Source organism: Dreissena polymorpha, chromosome 11 (genome assembly GCF_020536995.1).
Source record: "Dreissena polymorpha isolate Duluth1 chromosome 11, UMN_Dpol_1.0, whole genome shotgun sequence".
In the NCBI taxonomy this organism is placed as follows: Eukaryota; Metazoa; Mollusca; class Bivalvia; order Myida; family Dreissenidae; genus Dreissena; species Dreissena polymorpha.
The window spans coordinates 6,886,375-6,904,703 of NC_068365.1; the positions used below are offsets into that span (position 1 = coordinate 6,886,375).

Consider the following 18,329-nt stretch of genomic DNA (forward strand, 5'->3'; position numbering starts at 1 on the left):
AGTTTCATGTTGATATCTTACATAATTTCTGAATTTCTGAGATATAACCATAAAACAATTTGTGACTGACGGACGGACTGACGGAATGAAAGACTGACAGACGGTTGGACAACGCCGATTCTATATCCCTCCGTCTTTGGCGGTGTATAAAACAAACAACTAAAACGTTCTGAATAGTTAGTTTTGAACAAGTTAACCGCCTTCTTTCGCCAGCTTTGAAAAAAAACATTTCAGGCTTAATTGATTGAACTTAAATCATACCAAATAATTCTAGTCTGAAGTGCGATAAGATTCCATGAATGTATTAAGTATTAAGTAATTAACAGGTCAAACTAACAAACATTTAAGCTAAAATGACCATGGTTCAGTCCAAAATAAATGTCATTAATCTTCGGAATATTGAAGAGATAATTTGTTATTCTGTTTGGGTTATTCTTTGTTATATAGTTTACAAATTAGTTATTTTGAAAACTTAAACATCTCCATAAGTTAACACAACTCACTACTTAGGTATTGCTCTGAGATATCAACATTGTACCAAAGAATTCCACTAGAAGTAATTTACCATGCAATTTATGAATGAATGAATGAATGAATGAATGAATGAATGAATGAATGAATGAATGAATGAATTAACGAATGAATGAATGAATGAATAAATAAATAAATAAATAAATATGATTATTTGCATACTTCCTCCTGTTGCTGCGTATTTCAATATGTTCTTTAGTTGTTGAGATATGTAAGTACAACGTTTAAATCTTCATAATTGGACACACACAAGTAAAACATAAGTGCAAGCGAAGTAACTGTAAACATTGCTTTCTAATAGTTAAGCAGCAGTTTTGTCTCTTTGAAACGATCGTTTGAATTTAAGATTACGCCAATTTTCAAGGCAGTTCTTTTATTTACGATTTCACGAGCCTTATATCATTTTAAAGATGAATACAGTATGTTTAAACAACAAAATCTGACATGCTGGTTCCATACCATGCAAATCGCATGAATGCAGCATCCTTATAAAATAGGGTTTAAAAGAGAAATTCCGACAAACGCCCACTGTTTCATTTAATGCACAAAATCTTTTATTTTAAACTTATGTTACAACTGAAGAAATTGCGCGCTAATTTCGATGACGGAAATACAATTATGTATGATTAAAAATGTATTACAAAGTTAGACATGATAAATAATGTGGAGTTCGTTTTTAGTACTTTAATTATATGGTTAGGGCGGGTTAAAGTTCTATTAAACATTGTAGCACACACATTCGTTGAATGCCCCCCGCCCCCATTCCCGCAAAATAAATGTTGTTAATGAATGGATGCAAATAATACGAAATTATTTGAAAACAATAAGTAGGTGTAGGGTTATTGTGTGCATGAAATGCAATTCTCCTAACTGATATCTTTACACCCATAAAGTTTCATGTTGAAATCGTGTAGCGTATAGAGTTATAGCCCTGAAAAGTTACATCGTTCATAAACAACAAAGGTTAATTGCTTTAATTTAAGAAAGTGTGGGGTTGTGATTTGTGTATGTTGCACTTCTTCCCATTGATTTCTACACACCCATAAAGTTTGATGTTGAAATCTTGCATCGTATCTGGATATAGCCCTGACAAGTTATATCATACAAAACAACAAAAGGCAATTACTCTTATTTGAGAAAGTGAAGGGTTATGGTTCTGAAGCATGGCACTTCTCCTTATGGTTCTTGTATATAACACTTCTTCCCATTGATTTATACACACCCATGAAGTTTCATGCTGAAATCTTGTATGGTAACTAAGGTATAGCTCGCACAACTTACATCACACTAAAAGCAAAGGGCAATAACTCTTATTTAAGAAAGTATAAGGTCAGGGGTTTTTTTGTGTGCATGGACATTTGCCTAATTGATATCTATACTGCCATGTAGATTCATATTGATATCTTATATAGTTTCTGAGATATACCACTGACAAGTTTTGTAAATGACGGCCGGACTGAGGGATGGGTGGACTGACGCACATACGGAAAATGCAAGTTTTATATCCTTGAGCCTTTAGCGGGTGTAACAAAACTACATCTCATTTAGACTTGTTTAACCCATTCATGTCTAGTGGACTCTCCGTCCTTCTAAATTGGACCATTTTATTTCCAAAATATGTCTACTATATTTATTTCTATATTTATGATATTTCTTATAGAAATTCCTTTAAGCAAACAGCGTAGACCGCCTCATGCGGCGTCTCATATGGGTCTCCGCTGTTGGCCAAGGCCTTTTTCAAGACGCTAGGCATAAATGGGTTAATGCCATTGACATCGATGGTGAGTAAAACACGAAATAGTTTAAAAAAACATATTTTGAAGTGCTGTTAGAAGAAAAAGATTAATTCCTTTTTTTAATTTTTGTTTACAAAAACGGGTTTACCCATTGACATTCTTGACTTTAGATTATGACGCAATAGTACAATAATACTTCTAAATCAAATCAACAAATTTACAACGAAAACAAGTATACTTATGATTTCTTCTTGCATACCCTTCAACGCCTGTATTGAACGGCTTTTCTTTTCCTTTGTATCGATAGCAACATCGCGGCTCTCCGATCTTCAAGACATATAGGGAATACCTTTTGATAAAAATAGTGCACGGTTGGATGGAACTAAGTTAACAGTTGGCTAAACAATAAACACTGTTACTGTTTGGACACATTTGCATAGACGTAAATATACTTCATTATCTGATACGACTTGACATTTCATATATTTTATGAAAACGAGTTCAGACATTGTGACAGCACGAGAACATGGTCTGCGATAAATGTAATGAAATGTGTAATATATGACAAACAGCCATATGATTAGTTGTATATCGCATGGTTTTATGACAAAAATACCTTATTTACGAAGATATTCTGCTAAACCATTATTGTTGGTTATTTCAACAAACAACAAAATGTTACTGTTAAAGGTGAAGAGCCATAACACTTTTGAAAAAAAAACGTCAATAAGAAAATGTTTTGATGTAAAGTATTTGTAATTAATTTGAAGTTTAATTTTTATAACTTTTGATTAAATTAAAGAAAGAATCTGTCCAGTCTTTTTTTGCCACGATTATTTCATTGTGTAAAAAATTGTTTCAAAATGTAAATTTTACTTCAATTTTTGCATCATGCAGAGTGATCACAAGGACAAAACATTCACGTTTCTCATTTCGGTTTTAAGAGTGAATATTTAATGTTTAAAATTATGTTGACATTATGAGTTTTTTTTAAAAGGACACTACAAATCCAAAATTGCCTTTCAAACTCACGTGCATATATTTCTGAAAGCAAGATGATCACCCAAGGCCTTCGCCACTTCCGGGGGAACGCAGCGGCAGTCAATAAAGTTCTTCATACATCCCTTGTCGCGCGTGCATCGGGTCATACCGCATCGGGACGCAAACGTCGATAGAGCGAGTGAGGCACACGACAGTATAAGTGAGGCAACTAGTGTCGTGTCAGCGGCAAACATGGTCACGAGTTGTCTTTCTGTAATAAATTTCAATCTTAACAATCTATTTAATGCAAATACGAAACTTTTTAATTACACTTTCACATATATAAATGCATGTCGTATGTAACATTTGGGTCACTTAAGACTTGACAGTTGTCAAAATGCATTCGTTTCAGTACAGGAATAAGAAGAAAATGAATGTCCCATAAGGCATTGTGATGAACGTTAAAAGTTGGCGTTGAAAGTCGCTACCAACATGTTGTGAAGATTTGGCGGTAACAAGTTATTCGGCTTTGGACGGTGGATTCGCGAATACAAGTTGGACGGTGGATTCGCGAATACAAGTTTAATAAGTGTTGACTTTGCGTACACATATTAATATATTCTAGTTGGGCAGTAATTATAGCGGAAGCTTGTTTTTATAAACCAACAAGAAATATCTTAAGAAATGCGGCTTTATTCGGAGTATCTTGAAATAAAGGTTAAACATTTATAATAATAGAAAATTAATTTGAAAACGAATGAGTGTAAGTGGCAGGATATCATACTTGTGCATGTACATTTCACTTTAACAAATATCATAATTTTGCGCACATCACACAAAAACAGGTTGTTGTATAGATGCGCCCGTGATATTTAAATTAGTATATATTGAATATAAGTGACTGTGGTGGGCTGATTAGTACAAGTTGCATACAATCAACGTTTGCCATACAATACAATGAAACACTGAAGTCATGTAATATCTATTACGATACAAAAATAATACATTTTATTTATAACTATTTATAACAACTAGGTTCATTTGAGAAAAAGGTACATTTACTCAAAAGAAAAAAACCAACATATTTTGAAAAACATCGTAAGATGAATATAATTAAAAAAGTATGTTCAGCTTCTCTTAAAATAGAATATGCCTTTTCCTATGCCGCTCGGAACGTTACTGATATGTATAATGCATAACACATGAAAGTAGTCAGTCTGACCAGCCGTTGAATTCTGACACGGACTTCACACAGTCAAAGTGAAAATACATTTAAACCTTATTTTCTGCTGTTTTCATCAGATTTTTACAGCTAAGAATATAAAACATGTGTTCATCCCCAGTGTGTCTTTATTTTTAAAGCTGAAATATAGGCGATTATTTTGTGAAAATTCAGTGAACAGCAAAACGAGCTGTTTCAGGGATGTATTCGACTTTTAACCTCGACCTTACCCTTTGGCTTATATACACTTGGGGACTTTTCTAAAGCATTACTTTTCAAACTTGAATATATCAGTTATGAGTAAATATATTGATTAAAAATTTTACATACGATCATTTAACTACATTCTATGCAAGCTCACGATAAAATCATTCATCCTTGACGATTGGACGCTTTAGCACATGGGGTAGGTGTGGTTCCATAGTTTTACACGTGGAAATGGTGAAACGCGATTTAATTCTAGTTTTATTTCAATTTAATTATTTTAAGTTGGTTCTTACACAAGGAAAACATACAATAAATTTACAAAACTATTAAGCTCGTATGAATATTCAGGAGCGCAATCGCGCCCTTTGCATTTTACAGGCTACCTTTCCCACTTGCTAAAGCGTCCGATCGTCACGGATGAATGATTTGATCGTTAACTTGCACATATTGTAGTCAAATGATCACATGTGCAATTTTAAATAAAATTATTTACTCATTACTGATATATGTAAGTTTTAAAAGTGTTGCGTTAGAAACATCACCAAGTGTAGTAAAAGGCGATATACATGTTATTCCAATTTAATTTCAATTTCATAATTCTAGATAAGTTTTTACACTTTTAAAAACATAACATTAATTAAGAAAAACAATATGGCTCGTATGAATATTCAGGAGCGAAACGGCTCAATCGGCATGTTGCAAGCCGGTCAGTTATTAAGACGCGTAAGTTTATGCGTTTTACTTTTTCACATTGTTATTATTTAACGTTGTACGAGTATGCGAATGTGACTTTTGAAATGACGTTTTTAATTTGTTAAGTTTAATATTTTTTTGTTTTTCAATTTCAATTAAATTTTCAGGAATAATCAGATATGTGTTGAATTATTCTTGGTCCAAATTTCAACACAAGCCGTTCAAAAATAAGGGAGCTCTATTGATATAATTAAGTGATGCGTTAGAAAAGTCTCCAAGTGTACAATAGTAATAAACAACATACACCACACAGCTATTGTGACAGATACACGAGCGAAGCAGCGGGCTCAATAAAAAAAATATATATATGAGACATTGAAACAGTATATATAAACATAGTTATTAAATACATCTAGTTTCTATCTTGCGATGTTGAACATTGAGGGGGTGTCATCATAAATTGATTATAAAGTAGAAAGTTGAATTCATGTATTGTGTTTGGTTATTATTCTAGCGCGTGAGCACTCATAAACTTAAAAACAAGTGTTCGATATCAAGGTAAGTGCATTTTACAATAGATGAAAGCGAGTGAAAAGTTTGGTAAGAATGAACACAAGGAAAGGAATCTTTTATAAACCGGAAGTGTGTTGTTCCCGGCGGCATTGATTCGGGTATAATCATACTCCATTAGAAAGTAAACATTAAAGTGTATTAACCTTTGCAACATACTACAGTATTATTTGTATAAGCGAAAAAAACGACTTTGTAAAGCGTGTTTTAGCGTAAATTTATTGTAAGAAATAAGAATCGACCGGACAAGTGCTTGGCACAAAAATCTACTGCGCTGGTGCTAATTGCCAAGAATAAAACGAATTCCATGAACGCAGGAAGAAAATATGAATAACTTTGTAGAGTTTTATTTTATGATGTCCCGAATCGCCAGGCTATGTATGGACACACATCAAGCCCAAGGGTATCTGTACTAGAGAATGGAAATACAAAGGCATCGTGGTAATTTGTCTTGAGTTTTATTTCTATGCTACATGAATAGTATTTGTCAATAACAATGCGATGGTATTTTGAAATATACTCGGCCGAAATGAAACCAAATATATCAGCTTATATGATAAAGTGTGCAGTCTAAAAAGTATATCGCATATTTTTCAACTACAGCAAGTCCTGTTTCCAAAGACGAAGAAGATGACAAATGCAATGTTTCAGTTAAAAAATGTAGCAATCATGTGGAATACCGAAACAAAGGCGTAAGTAAACAATGCACTGACCCTTCTGAGTTATTGTTTAAACTTTTGTGCAAGCGCTTTTTTAATCCGATCGATCTGTCAATCGCTACGTCGTCATATAGCGTGAAAGTAAGCGTGAAAGCATCGCGAATCTGCCAATACATGTATATGTTGATGTGTTCTTAGGCTACATTAGAAGCTTATCGTATTGTTGCGCGGTCATTATAGTGGGTGAATATATCAGTTAGCCGTTAAAAAGGGTAGCTATATCGTTACGCTTGCATAGCGATTGATAGATGCACAGCGTCTTCATCGATGATGATAGTGTCGGCATGATATTGAAAAACATAATAGTATCTCTAATTCTTCAAACTGGTTGAAAGTTTTAATACGACGTCACAGTGGATGATAGTAAATCAACGCCGTAAGAGTAGGTGCTCACGCTACGTCGTCATAGAAGGTGTGTCGTCAAAATAGATAGTATGCGTCGTGTTCTGAGAAAACTGAGCACAATGCATGTGCGTAAATTGTCGTCCCAATTTTGCAGTCCGCACCGGCTTATCAGGGACGACACTTTCCGCCTAAATTGGATTTTTGCCAAGAAGAGACTTCATTTAAACGAAAAATGTCATAAAAGCGGAAAGTGTCGTCCCTGATTAGCCTGTGCGGACTGCACATGCTTATCTGGGACGACACTTTACGCACATATAGTATGTCCTGTTTTATCAGAACACGACTCGTATTAGCGCCATTATCATATAGGGTAAGTGCGGAGTGATAGTGGATGAGGGTATGGGTGTTTCGTTAATGTACGGTGTCTGCCAATAAATATTATGCCAGAAACGGACGAGTTTATTTGCTAGTTCTTTGTAACTGCGCGTTGATTGTTAAAACAAAACACGTTGATTAGTCACTCAGCCGGGCGAATCGGACTCGTGAATGGATATTTGTGTTGGCTGTATGCAGTTACATGATGTTCAAGATATGTGAAAAATTACAATTACGCATTGAGCACTAACTGTGTGTGTATATCTTAAGGCTGGGTCCAGTCATTCATCTTCTCGGGGATTGAGTTAGTTGGGGATATGCGGATGTGCGTAACTCTAAATACTGAATTACTTACTGACCGACCGAAAGACCCACCAACCAACCGAAAGACCGATTGACCGAAAGGTCGTTTAACCGTAAGACCGATATTCCAAAAGACCGACTGATAATAACACAACGGAGCGGAACCAGTAATATATAATTATTTAAGGAGCCCGTGTCTTTTACAATTCTTACTTTCTTATTTTAACCTGATTTATATGGCTTTCGTTCGTACTAATGGCTTAGTCGAATATGTAATTTAGAGATACCTTTAACTGACGATAGCGAATGACAAATCACTTCATACACAAGTGATCATAAACATTCGGATGTCTTAAAACAGACTTGTTAAGAAACTTTCATGAACACGTTTACTGCAGTAATCGTGCGATAATTTGACATTTTGTCTATTTCATCGGTTTCTACATTAAAGTAAAACAGCAAAAGTTCTTTCGATCTATGTACAATGATACGTTATATATTTTGGAGACAATAATACAATGACAGGTATAGAAATGTCTTATATAATTAACCATTTCGCGTAACATAAGTGTCTGGAAATAGCAAATACACGAATATAAACACATATGTACTTTAGAAAGAGTTGAATTACAAACTTAAGTATGCCTTATATGACCATATACGCCTCAAACTTCATTTAAGTCTAAAAAATATTAGGCAATACTCCTTTATGATACTGAATAAGGAAACAGTATTATATACACGTTGTCATCGCTTGAATAAAGAATTAAATATATTAATATGCTTGTTCTCCAATTATCTTGATTTAAGAACTATTGGTTTTTGTAGGAAGCTAAAAAAACATGTGCGTGTATTATAAAATGTATTAAACTGCTTTCGTATTTCCAGCACGTAGATCATTCATATTTCGTCTGCCATAATTTAGCTCTCCGTGTTATTATAAGCAGTTTAGTAATGCAAGCTTCCTGCAGCAGATTAAGTTTCGACTCAGTTATGTAAAATGTAAGCTTCACCACCAATTATATAAGAGGAGTGGTCGAGATGGGGAGGGACGGGAGACGAGATTTGTCATTCAAATATGAACCACAAATGTCTATCTTTGCCAGCCAGACACTACAAGACATGCAAAAGGCGCTAACCGGACAGCCGTTAAAATAGTGCAGTTATGTCTGCTGCTAACCGGACAGCCGTTGAAATAGTGCAGCTATATCTGCTGCTTACATGACAGCCGTAGAAATAGTGCAGCTATATCTGCTGCTAACATGACAGCCGTAGAAATAGTGCAATTAGGCCTACTGCTAACCGAACAGCCGTTGAAATAGTGCAGTTAGGTCTGCTGCTAACATGACAGCCGTTGAAATAGTGCAGTAATGTCTGCTGCTGACATGACAGCCGTTGAAATAGTGCAGTTAGGTCTGCTGCTAACCGGACAGCCGTTGAAATAGTGCAGTTATGTCTGCTGCTAACATGACAGCCGTTGTAATAGTGCAGTTAGGTCTGCTGCTAACCGGACAGCCGTTGAATTAGTGCAGTAATGTCTGCTGCTAACCGGACAGCTGTTGAAATAGTGTAGTAAGGTCTGCTGCTTACCGGACAGCCGTTGAAATAGTGCAGTTATGTCTGCTGCTAACATGACAGCCGTTGAAATAGTGCAGTTAGGCCTGCTGCTAACCGGACAGCCGTTGAAAGAGTGTAGTTAGGTCTGCTGCTCACCGGACAGCCGTTGAAATAGTGCAGTTAGGTCTGCTGCTAACATGACAGCCGTTGAAATAGTGCAGTTAGGCCTGCTGCTAACCAGACAGCCGTTGAAATAGTGTAATTAGGTCTGTTGCTTACCGGACAGCCGTTGAAATATTGCAATTAGGTCTGCTGATAACCGGACAGCCGATGAAAAAGTGCAGTTGTGTCTGCTGCTAAAATGACAGCCGTTGAAATAGTGCAGTTAGGCCTGCTGCTGCCCGGACAGCCGTTGGAATAGTGCAGTTAGGTCTGCTGCTAACCGGACAGCCGTTGAAATAGTGCAGTTATGTCTGCTGCTTACCGGACAGCCGTTGAAATATTGCAGTTATGTCTGCTGCTAACATGACAGCCGTTGAAATAGTGCAGTAATGTCTGCTGCTAACATGACAGCCGTTGAAATAGTGCAGTTATGCCTGCTGCTAACATGACAGCCGTTTAAATAGTGCAGTTAGGTCTGCTGCTAACCGGACAGCCGTTGAAAAAGTGCAGTTAGGTCTTCTGCTTACCGGACAGCCGTTGAAACAGTGCAGTTAGGCCTGCAGCTTACATGAAAGCCGTTGAAATAGTGCAGTCAGGTCTGCATCTAACCTGACAGTCGTTGAAATAGTGCAGTAATGTTTGCTGCTTACCGGACAGCCGTTGAAATAGTGCAGATACGTCTGCTGCTTACCGGACAGTCGTTGAAATAGTGCAGTTATGTCTGCTGCTAACATGACAGCCGTTGAAATAGTGCAGATAGGCCTTCTGCTAACCGGACAGCCGTTGAAATAGTGCAGTTAGGTCTGCTGCTAACCGGACAGCCGTTGAAATAGTGCAGTTATGTCTGCTGCTTGCCGGACAGCCGTTAAAATAGTGCAGTTAGATCTGCTGCTTACCGGACAGCCGTTGAAATAGTGCAGTTAGATCTGCTGCTAACCGGACAGCCGTTAAAATAGTGAAGTTATGTCTTCTGCTTTCCGGACAGCCGTTGAAATAGTGCATTTAGGTCTGCTGCTAAGCGGACAGCCGTTGAAATTGTGCAGTTAGGTCTGTTGCTTACCGGACAGCCGTTGAAAAATGCAGTTAGGTCTGCTGCTAACCGGACAGCCGTTGAAATAGAGTAGTTATGTCTGCAGCTTAACGGACAGCCGTTGAAATAGTGCAGTTATGTCTGCTGCTAACATTACAGCTATTGAAATAGTGCATCTATGTGTTCTGGTTACCGGACAACCGATGAATAGTGCAGTTAGGTCTGCTGCTTTTTCGTGTCCTGTATTATAAAGGCAATTCGTCTCTTATTAAAAACATCATCTGCCCTTGCCATTTTTTCTGGATTTTCGAGTTATATAAATCGACACATTGTCGTAACCTTATGATGACCTGAGTCTTATTTAAAAGTCATGTACATATACAGCGCTTCTAAAACTTCTTTACGTTCATTGGAAAAATTTTAGTTTCTGTTGTATTGGTGCTTGCGGCTAAATTAAAAAGGGATAAAAAAAATGTCTACACCGGAAATACGTTAATTGAATGTTAATGTGTTGTCAGTGGCTTTTGTTATTAATCAGCCACTAACCTTCAGCATTTGCCTGATACAAGGATCAACCCACATACAGAGCCTTTGATACAGTTCTTTATGGTCATCTTAACTTTTGAACCAGGAAATACAGTTACCCCTATTAACGTTGTCTTTGCAATCGACGTTACTTTAAAATTTTATCGGAATGATATTAAATGAAAATGGTCCCTTTAAATGTTCTGTATACGTGTTTTATTGGCTTTTATATGATCAGAAAGAAACACACAAAATATCTTGAATGAGATACATCGAAACAACATTATTTAAAAGAAATTTTAAAATGTTCAGAACCGGGTTCCAATCTTGTTATCAAAACCAGGAGTAACACATCTGTTTCTTGTCGCATATTCTTAATAATGAAATAATACGCATTTCTTTGAAATGTTAAAAATGATCTTGTTGTTGGCATCGCAAAATAAGGTAATAATAATACCCAGGATAAGGTTTTATCAGAATTAAATACATAAATGTTTTATCAATTAATTGAGCGGAAAGCTTGTTAATATTCAAGTAGATTTTATCTTTATCACGACGCTACCAAAATATAGCACGAGTCGCAGTTTGCGAAAAAAGGTCCTATGCAATATGCGGCCAGCGCAGCTCCAGACATCCTCAAGTCCGGTCATTAGGTACCCTTTCCGTTCTAAAGTCGCGTAATGTTTCGTAGTCTCGTAAGCGAACAGCGTGGCTGCTAGCCAGACTGCGAAAATGAATACAATGAGCCGCGCTCGGTGCAAATGGGTTTTAATGCATGTGCGTAAAGTGTCGTCCAGATTAGCCTGTGCAATCCGCACAGGCCAATCAGGGACGACACCTTCCGCATTATCTTAATTTTTGCTAAGAAGAGACTTTTTTGAAACGAAAAATATAATTAAAGCGGAGAGTATCGTTCCCAATTAGCCTGTGCGGACTAATCTGGGACAACACTTTATTCACATCGATTAAACCCCCTTTTCATAGAGCACGACCCATATATTCTAAAATATATGTTTTGGGATTCGTCTGCTTTGAGTCCACTTACATCGCTTGTTGCCATTGTTTGCACAATTTGATGGACTGAGTATCAATTTGTTTGGTTTAACATTCTCACATACTGTAAAGGCTTTGCATGTCTTATATCGATAAATGTATTCCTGGAAGAAAGTTATTTTTACATTTTTAATACAATGTTTGATAGAAAAAAGCAGGTTATCAAACCTGAATGAAGAATAATCGAAATCTATGTGAAAGAAACCATAAAGGACATGGAAGAGACCCGTGTTGTTCACGTTGATAATAAATAATCTTCAAGCATAACACAAATTGCTGTTTTATACTTTTTAAGGAAATTCAATATTATTCTAGTAGTATGGAACCGTTGAGTACGTGGTTTTTACCATAAACAAATTATAAGGTTGTTTATACTTTTTTCGTAAACACACTGTTATTTCATCGTAATGTTTCATCTACAAAAAAATCACATACGATATCAAATTGCACATTTTATAAAACAGATTGCAGTTAAAACTTCTTTTTTTTTAAATTACCATTTCATGCAACATTAAACAAATTAATCAAACCTTTATTAAATCAAACTAAACATTTAACACCAATCAGAAAAAAGGTTGAGGCGATCTTAAAAAAAACAATGAATTATGTGCCACCCAATATATGGCAAAACTAAACAAAAATCTATTCCATGCTATAAAACAGTAAAAATTACATCAATTTCCTGATTTTGTTTTACTTGTATTGACAATTTATATTCGTCCCATATTAGCCTGTGCAGTCCACACAGGCTTATCAGCGACGACATTTTCCGCTTTTATGACATTTTTCGTTAGGAGATGGTCTCCTAAAAATCAAAACCCTGTCTAGGCGAAAAAAGTGTCGTCCCTTATTAGCCCGCACAGCCTTATCTTGAACCACACTTCACACACATGCATTAAGCCCTCTATCCCTGTGCACCGCTTATTGTTTTTCTCAATCCATATCTTGTTCATCATTGTTTTTGTTGAAAGGAAGTATCTCATTAAAGAAAATCAAATTAAGACAGAAAGTGTCGTATGTGATAAGACTGTGTTGACTACACTGGCTTATATGGGAAGACACTTTATTCAAATGTATTAGGCCCGATTGTCCCAGAGCGCTGCTAAAACTTAATGGAATCACGTTTTGAGAAAACAGGGCATAATGCATGTGCGTAAAGTGTCATTCCAGATTAGCCTGTGCAGTCCGCACAGGCTAATCAAGGACGACACTTTCCGCCTAAATTGGAATTTTTGCTAAAAGAGACTTCATTTAAACGAAAAATGTCATAAAAGCGGTTTGTGTCGTCCGTGATTAGTATGTACAGTCCGCACAGTTTTCTCAGAACGCGACTCATATAATGGAATGTTGGTTATGTAGCACACATTAGTATATACGAATGTGTGACGAAATCACAAGCCAATAAACACGTTGAGATGTTATGCGACATTCACACTTTTCCAGGACTGCAATCATGTGGCATGTTACATCCTACTGAAATTGGATAATTTGAGTGTGCAGGGAATCATAAAGACAATGTCTGTAATACGTATTTTATTCAAGGCAATAGTTATCCTTTATAAGAGGCACTACCATTACTACACAATAAGGTTTTTTAGTGTTTTTTTAATGTATTGTTAATATGTATGGCACAATAGAAATAGCACAGATCCCTCCAGTTGTGTTAACATGATTTTTATATCTTTACGACATTATGTCTTTATATTGACTTCTAACAAAAATGTAAAATAACATGATATTTTGTATAACACGTGACATTGTAAACTAAAGTGTAAAGTATGCTAAATCACATACTAAATGGGATTTCTCTTTAAAAGTAAGGATCGTATAGTTATGTGGTAAGGAAATACGATATTTCACTTAATTGCGGTCAGAACAAAAACGTGTACGTATTTTAATTATGAATTGAAAGTGTATTTTAATCAAGTTCGGATGAGGTTGTAATGGAAATCAACGAAATTCATATTCATACAATATTCATACAATCGCAAATAATTTTCTGTTGTACTGTCAAAAATCATTCATGTAAAATACATGCACTATTGGGAAATCCCCATTTTTAAGTTCAGTATTTTTAGTGGTGTTGCTTCAATTTTGCTGATTTGTTTTATCTAATAGATTTTGTTTAAAATTTATATTCAAGCAATACATACAAATACTATATTAAAAATGAAAAAAAGGGGAATGGTCACCGACCTTGTTTTGGTTTTATTCACCAATATATAACATGTACTTTTTCATTAAAACTGAAAAAATCTGCGTCAAAATAAATAATAACCTATGAAATTGCCAACATGTAGATATTATACATTCTAAGATACATCAAATACCATTTATTCAAACTGCACACCACTTATTACACCACTGATAAATGTAGGCAACGGAACTAAAGCGCTCAGTATCAAACAACGAGAGCGAAGATGGCGTTGAAAGTCTATTTCCAAGATACAGGGAAGTTTCTGCTGAAGTAAATGCTAAAGGATTACTTGTCTGAATGAAAATGTAAAAGGCTATCAAAACGACTTTTTTTACGAAGAACGAGACTATTGCCAAGCAATAAAAGTCCCCTACCTCGCATGATGCAGTAATATAATTGTCTCCCTTTGTTTTCAGGGAAAGTAATTCTTTTAAGTTTGCCTTGCATATGGTAATTTAAAAAAAATAACTCGCTTCTGCCAATTACATTATTGTTTTACGAACGAAATTTGATTTAGTTTCTAAGAACGTTTTTTCACGTAAAACGGTCTTAGAAAAATTCACGAAAATGGTGCAAGCAATGTTCGTGGAAGAAACTTTTAGAAAAAAGTTTCTTAATGAAAAATTGTGAGAATTACAAAATACTTTGTATTTTGAAATGCGGTATTGTAAAAGCCTATTTCCGTTGCAAATAGACTAAAAACGAAATCAACAAAAAAGTTCAGCGCACCTGCGATCGAACCACTGAGCATTGTACATTAAAGCGAGCGCCTAGCCCACTCGGCCATCTGTGCTTACACTGATAATCATATTGGGTTTTGATGAGTGTTTTTGTTTTTTTTAAATCAGAGTTTATTTACAGGTCCTACCGGCCTCTTCACGAGGTCTTTGAGGTCCGACCTGAGCGATGAGAGTGTTAATCGGTGTTGCTATAAATATATCCCCGGCTCAATAAAGTACCGCAACACCCCTTAACAACTCTCCGCAACACGTCGACACAATTTTTGGTTCTACAGCAAATACGTGAAAACATGTGGGTATCGGCGTAAACTGTGTCGTTTCATTTCAGTGAGCATTATTTGATTAATGGTTCCATTACAGAATTCATGCAGTCAACATTTTTAATTAAACAAATCTCAATCATATTAATGTATTGGTTAAAGAATGGACCATAACATAAAATGAAGGTTATAAAAACGTATATAGTCGCACCAAATGCTAGATTTGAAAATAATGTATAACTTTAATACCTAGGCCCAACATACATGTATACCAAGTGACATTTTGGTTTCACGAATACACTTGCATTATTCTGGAATAAACCTTACTTACGGATACAAAAAGACGTTATGTTACATGTTTGATTGCGCATTTCTCAGAAAGGCATGTATAACAACTTTCTGTTGTTGCATTTCATGTTTAACCCATTTATGCCCAGTGGACTCTCCCATCCTTCTAAATTGGATCAAGTTATTTCCAAAATTAGGGGTGTCTGGTATATTTATTTCTATTTTTAGAATATTTCTTACAGAAATTCCTTTTAAGCAAACAGCGCAGACCCAGATGAGACGCCGCATTATGCGGCGTCTCATCTGGGTCTACGCTGTTTGCAATGTCCTTTTTTTAGGACGCTAGGCATAAATGGGTTTAAAACTTTCGTTCACATGGGTCCACGTTACAAAGAACGCCCTTAGTTTACACCTTGACTTACACAATCAATTTAATTGAAATGCAGTTGTTAGGAAAAGTACGTTTAGTGCATTTCTGATTACCGCAATGCATGCTTCAAGATATAAATGCTAGATGAGATATAGAGGATGTATATGCAAACTGTTTATTTCAAATAATCGGAAGCACTTCTTTCGTCAGGTAGATGCGGAACTTGTGGTCGCTGATAAGCCTGTGTCGAGTGCACTGGCTAGTCCTAGTTTAACCAGAGAGAGGCCCACAGTTTATACTTCTCTACTCCTATTTGTAACGTTTGATCCCGATATCGCATGTCAATCGGTATTTATTGTGTGGACGCTTTTGTTTCGATATAATAATAAAAAAATACATTGAGTCACCCCTTCCCATTCGCCACACAATTTGCATTGGCAATGCGCTACACAATTTATTATCAACCAGTTTCTGTTAAACGTAAATTACGTGGGAGAAAATGGTATTGCTATCGACCTTAAATTAAGAAACATTAAAAATATTCTCTCGACGCGGCTTTAAATTTACAACTGATAATTGTTCGCATGATAACGTCTATTTAGCGACAAAGATGTCAATTGCAGTATAGTTAACTTCCTATATAACGAAAACGTACCGTATTGCACAGGTCTTCTTTAAGTTCCGGTTTATTATTGCTTAAAGGAAAAATCATTAATGTATACGTATATACTATGCAGATTCGGATTTTAATTTAAGTAATAATGTGACTCAAATATAATAATCACAAAACCTATCATACAACGTTTTTCAATTGGTATTGATAGTCAAAAACACTGCAAAACAAACAAAAATCGGACCGCACAGGCTAATAAGGGACGACACTAAACCACACATGCATTTAGGCGACTTTCTCCCAGAGCGCGACCCGAATCCTTTATACAAAGATCTTTAATACGTGCCACATTCTGGGAAAACTGGGCTTAATACATGCGCGCAAGGTATCGTCCAAGATTAGCCTGTGTAGTATGCTAATCAGCGGCGACACTTTCCACCAGTACTGGCTTTCAATTTAAAATAGACGTCCTTTAAACAAATAATTCCATCAAAGCGGGAGGTGTCGTCCCAGAAAAGCCTGTGCACACTGCACAGACTAATCTGGGAAGGCAATTTACGCACATGCATTTAGCCCAATTTTCCCAGAACAAGGCTAAATCGTCATCACCGATCGCAACAACACGCAACCAGGAGCGCTCTCAAAGTGGCCATAAATTCCCAGACAGGAAAGGACGACATCACTTGAAATAAAACTATACTTTGTCTCTTATTCGAAGCTGAAAACGTTATCATAGCGAACTAAAATGTTTGACAAAAACAGACGCCCATTAAACAGCCACATTGCTCTCTTATTGTGGGCGAAACGCGTTAAGGTGTTCCAAGATTCTCGTACTGTATCGCGAACATATGTATTGATAGAAGTTCTATCTGGCTGGATAGACACTTACAACGATACACGTAAAGGCATATAAGAACGTTTCGAAACAATAACCAATCCATAAGCGGCTTTTTGACAAAATTATTAAGAATCATTACTTAAATAAATCCCGAGGTGAAACACAGTATTGCTTGAAACGGACCTTATGTACTTTGTGTGAACGGTACATGTTTATACCTCAGTAACGTAAAACTATACTTGTTATTCGTCTGCGTTTGTTTTCTTGAAAACTAACTCACTTTCACGAACAGATAAATCAACAAACCTTTCGAGAAAAGCTAATAACTATAATTATAATGTTAAATAATTATGTTTCTGCACGCTCAGTATAAAATATATGATGATAATTTATTGCCGCCCCCGTTGGAAATCTTAACATTACATATGTGTCGTGCTCTGTGAAAAGCGGGTTTAATGCAGGTGCGTAAAGTGTCGTCCTAGATTAGCCTGTGTTGTCCACACAGGCTAATCAGGGACGACACTTTCCGTTTTCATGATATTTTGCGTTTCAAAAAAGTCTCTTCTAAGCAAAAATCAATTTTAGGCGGAAAGTCTCGCCCCAGATTAGCCTGTGCGGACAACACCGGCTAGTCTGAGACGACGCTTTCCGCACATGCATTAAACCCCCTTTTCACAGAGCACATCCCATATGTATTTTCAAAGGCGGAAAGGAATCACGTAAATTGTTGGTGACACATGTGTCTTTGTAGCAGATACTTGTGACTTTGATACGGCTTGTCGCATGCTAGTTTGAACCACACCTGAAGATACGAAGCCCGTTGGGGAATATTAATACAAGATTGTGAGATGTCGTGACATATTCCAATGTACAGAAATTGTGAAACTTTAGAAAAATTATTGGGAGATAAAAAAAATGTCCGTTTGTCATTTATTGAAGGTACTGAAAGTATATACAATACATGCCCATACAATAAATCGGCGTTAACCCATTTATGCCTAATACCTAGAAAAA

General features: G+C 36.2%; 1 protein-coding gene across 1 annotated transcript in view; it reads right to left on the reverse strand.

Moving 5' to 3' along the window:
• Positions 1-18,329, reverse strand: part of LOC127851655 (uncharacterized) — a 35,213-nt gene that overhangs the window by 4,207 nt on the left and 12,677 nt on the right. The window contains exons 2-3 of the mRNA XM_052385470.1: positions 3,300-3,519; positions 2,527-2,616 (exon numbers count right to left, since the gene is read on the reverse strand). Of these exons, the coding sequence (XP_052241430.1) occupies positions 2,527-2,616; positions 3,300-3,502 (293 nt within the window). The 5' untranslated portion in view covers positions 3,503-3,519. The remainder of the gene's footprint in view (positions 1-2,526; positions 2,617-3,299; positions 3,520-18,329) is intronic.